Genomic DNA, 3,385 nt, shown 5'->3' with positions numbered 1-3,385 from the left:
GGCTACCGACCATAGAACATATATATCAGAAACGCTGCCTACGGAGGGCACGGTCTATCATCAAAGACCCTACCCACCCCAGCCACAGTCTGTTCGCCCTCCTACCATCTGGAAGACGCTACAGATGCATTCGCACCCGTACGACCAGATTTAGGAACAGCTTCTTTCCCAGGGCTGTCATCCTACTGAACTCCACAAATAAACACTAAAGCCTGCACATCTGCCGATGCACTTTATTATGGTCATATTTATGCTAATATATATGTACAAATATATGTTGAAATGTTTAAGTGTCCTAATCCAAATTGTACACTCTCGGGAGCCGCAAGCCTACATTTCATTGTACTGCACTTGTGCACTAACAATGACAATAAAAGTTGATTTGATTTGATTTGATTTGTATTTGCCTGTAATTTTACACTAGTAATTTCTCATAAGACTGTTATTTTTCCTGTTTAATAAAAGCTTGGTTTTGCTTACATCTAAACCACCTGTCTACTTGAGTCTTTTCTGTATTGCCGCCTGTACTTAAGTCCGGTGCCTAGAACCCAGGGGCATGGGAGCGATTCGAACCGCTCATAAACAATCAGAGGCATAACTGACTGGGCGTACGCACCAAACACCACCACACGCCACCCCCTACAACGTGACAATGACCCGATCATCTTCTTTTGTAGTGATGTTGATGAAGGCTTAAATATTGGCCAGGACACCGGCGTGAACTCAGTTTAACATCTCATCCGAAAAGATGGCACCTCCGACAGTGCAGCACTCCCTCAGTACTGCACTGGAGTGATAGCCTAGATTTTTGTGCTCAAGTCCCTGGAGTGGGGACAATTTTATTTTATTTCAAAAATATACTTTATTCATAAAATTTATCAAAATACATTACAATACAATCCACAAATCATATTGTATATAGCACAATACAGATGAATGCAGCACTTGGCACTCTATTTACAGAAACAGATTACAAGTACGTTGTCATGAAAACATTTTCTGCGTCATACGGCCCGAGGTTTTTTTTTACACTGGTTCCAGCCCCTCGGTGTATAGTGGCGGGAAGGCCTCAAACTGTGGCCCTTCCCCATCGTGCCTTTGCGGTGGCGGCACCAACCTTTAGTGCGTCCCTCAGCACGTCCTCCTGGACCTTGGAATGTGCCAGTCTGCAACACTCGGTCATGGACAACTCCTTACTCTGGAAGACCAGCAAGTTTCGGGCAGACCAAAGGGCGTCTTTCACCGAGTTGATGATCTTCCAGCAGCAGTTGATGTTTGTCTCGGTGTGTGCCCCTGGGAACAATCCGTAGAGCACAGAGTCCTGTGTTACGGAGCTGCTCGGGATGAACCTCGACAAAGCCCACTCTTTCCTGACCTTCTTTGCAAACGCACATTCCAGAAAGAGATGGATGACGGTCTCGTCCCAAGCGCAGCCGCCTCGAGGACAGCGTGCAGTGGCACTGAGACTCTGGGTGTGCATGCAGGATCTGACAGGGAGGGCCCTTCTCACCACCAGCCAAGCTATGTCTTGGTGCTTGTTTGTAAGTTCTGGCGATGAGGCATTCTGCCAAATGACTTTGACAGTCTGCTCGGGGAACCATCCGACAGGATCCACCATCTCCTTTCTCCGTAGGGTCTCGAGGAGGTTACGTGCTGACCACTGCTTTATGGCCTTGTGGTCAAAGTTGTTTCCCTGGACAAACTTTTCTACAAAGGACAGGTGGTCCGGCACGGTCCAACTAAATGGAGCGTTCCGTGGCAGCGAGACCAGACCCATCCTTCGCAACCCCGGGGACAGATAGAACCTCAGCACTTGGTGTTTGTATGCCGAGGGTTTATGCGCAGCTTGATGCAGCCGCACACAAAGGTGGCCAGCAGGACGTGAGGTACGTTTTTTCCCCTCATTTCCTACATATAACAGTGACTGCTCTTCAAAAAATACTTCATTGGCTGTAAAGCGCTTTGGGACGTCCGGTGTCGTGAAAGGCGCTATAGAAATGCAAGTCTTTCTTCTTTCTTTCTCTATCTGGAGACGAGTGGGGAAATACTTCAATGAATAAGAATCAAGCCATATTGCTGTGTGCCTTAGAACCAGAAAATTCACTATCTTATCAGCCAAAAGGAATCGCACGCTAAACTGCACTGGAACAAACAAGTTCATATTCATTCATTCTAGCTATAGATGAGCTGGTGTCAACTAGGTTAAAACTGGGCTGTGCTCCAATGTTTGATGAACTGAAAATGCATCTGACCTTCTGAGGTTTTGCATCACAAAAATCAGCAATTAGCATCTTCAAATTCTCCTGGTGACTGTCGAATGGTTAGGTCAATGCTCTTCTTTCTAAGAACATAAGAAATAGGAGCAGGAGTCGGCCATTCGGCCCCTTGAGCCTGCTCCGCCATTCAATGAGTTCATGGCTGATCTGATCTTGGACTCAACTCCACTTTCCTGCCTGTTTCCCATAACCCTTGACTCTCTTGTAGTTCAAATATCAGTCTATCTCAGCCTTGAATATATTCCATGACCCATCTGTGGTGCATGTGCCTTTAAGAGCCCCTGTGTACTGTAATGCCAGTAGTGGCCACTCGGGCTATATAAGCCTGTATAATGTCTTGTATCTTTTAGTTCACCTCCAGACTTTGTTCAGTAAACACCTGTTAAACCAACTCCTGCATTCCGTGTCTCCATTAACACACGGATACAACAGTGGCGACGAATTGGAAATGGACTTACCTGCAATTCGGCAGCACCTCAAGGAGATCGATTCCTCAGACGAAGGTCGAAGAAAAAAAAACAAAGAAAAAACTGTGGTTTCACCAGCTAGCCGGGCTGGTGGCAGGTACTGCAATAATCCTTCCTGGGCGGCGGGCTGGGGCTCGATCGGCTGGCTCTGCAGCGGGGCCGAGCAGCGAAGGCGGAGGCAAACAGAGACGGAGGGTGGAGCACTCGGGAGACGGCCAGCTCTGCAAAGCAGGTCGGCGTTCGGACCAAGCAGAGGGAGGGAAAAGTCCCAGAGAGTCCGGCGGGAACGAGTTTCCGACTATTAAAAATATCTGAATAAATAAAAACCGCGGAGAACAGCATTGTCAGCAGCGACAGCGGCGGGAAAGCGCGGGAGGCACCATTTTTTCTCGGCAGGGAAGAAAGGAAAGCGCGGGAGGCGCCATTTTTTTTCAGGATGCCTAAGACTGGCAATATTACTGCTTTCGATAGTGATGTAGAGGATTGGACCACATATGTGGAAAGAGTGGAGGTATATTGCACAGCGAATGAAATAGAGGATGATAAAAAGGCATCAGTACTTCTAAATCTAATGGCCGCAAGGACATACGGGCTGTTACGAAACTTAATCACTCCAGCCAAACCGATGGACAAGAATTTTAA

The 3,385-nt window shown here is 47.3% G+C and overlaps 1 protein-coding gene across 1 annotated transcript; it reads right to left on the bottom strand.

Moving 5' to 3' along the window:
- Positions 1–933: 933 nt before the first annotated feature.
- Positions 934–2,933, bottom strand: LOC147124007 (uncharacterized). Its single transcript, XM_085996505.1, has one exon. It carries the CDS (start codon positions 2,165–2,167, stop codon positions 1,070–1,072), a length of 1,098 nt encoding a protein of 365 aa, XP_085852631.1. The 5' UTR covers positions 2,168–2,933; the 3' UTR covers positions 934–1,069.
- Between the last annotated feature and the right edge of the window lie 452 nt (positions 2,934–3,385).

Source organism: Somniosus microcephalus, chromosome 1 (assembly GCF_052327205.1).
Source record: "Somniosus microcephalus isolate GS21.2 chromosome 1, FLI_Smic_1.0, whole genome shotgun sequence".
Lineage (NCBI taxonomy): Eukaryota > Metazoa > Chordata > Chondrichthyes > Squaliformes > Somniosidae > Somniosus > Somniosus microcephalus.
This window is presented reverse-complemented; position numbering and strand designations above follow the sequence as displayed.

Coding starts and splice junctions, on each gene's coding strand:
- LOC147124007 (XM_085996505.1), bottom strand. CDS start 2,167: ATGAATATGAACTTGTTTGTTCCAGTGCAGTTTAGCGTGCGATTCCTT.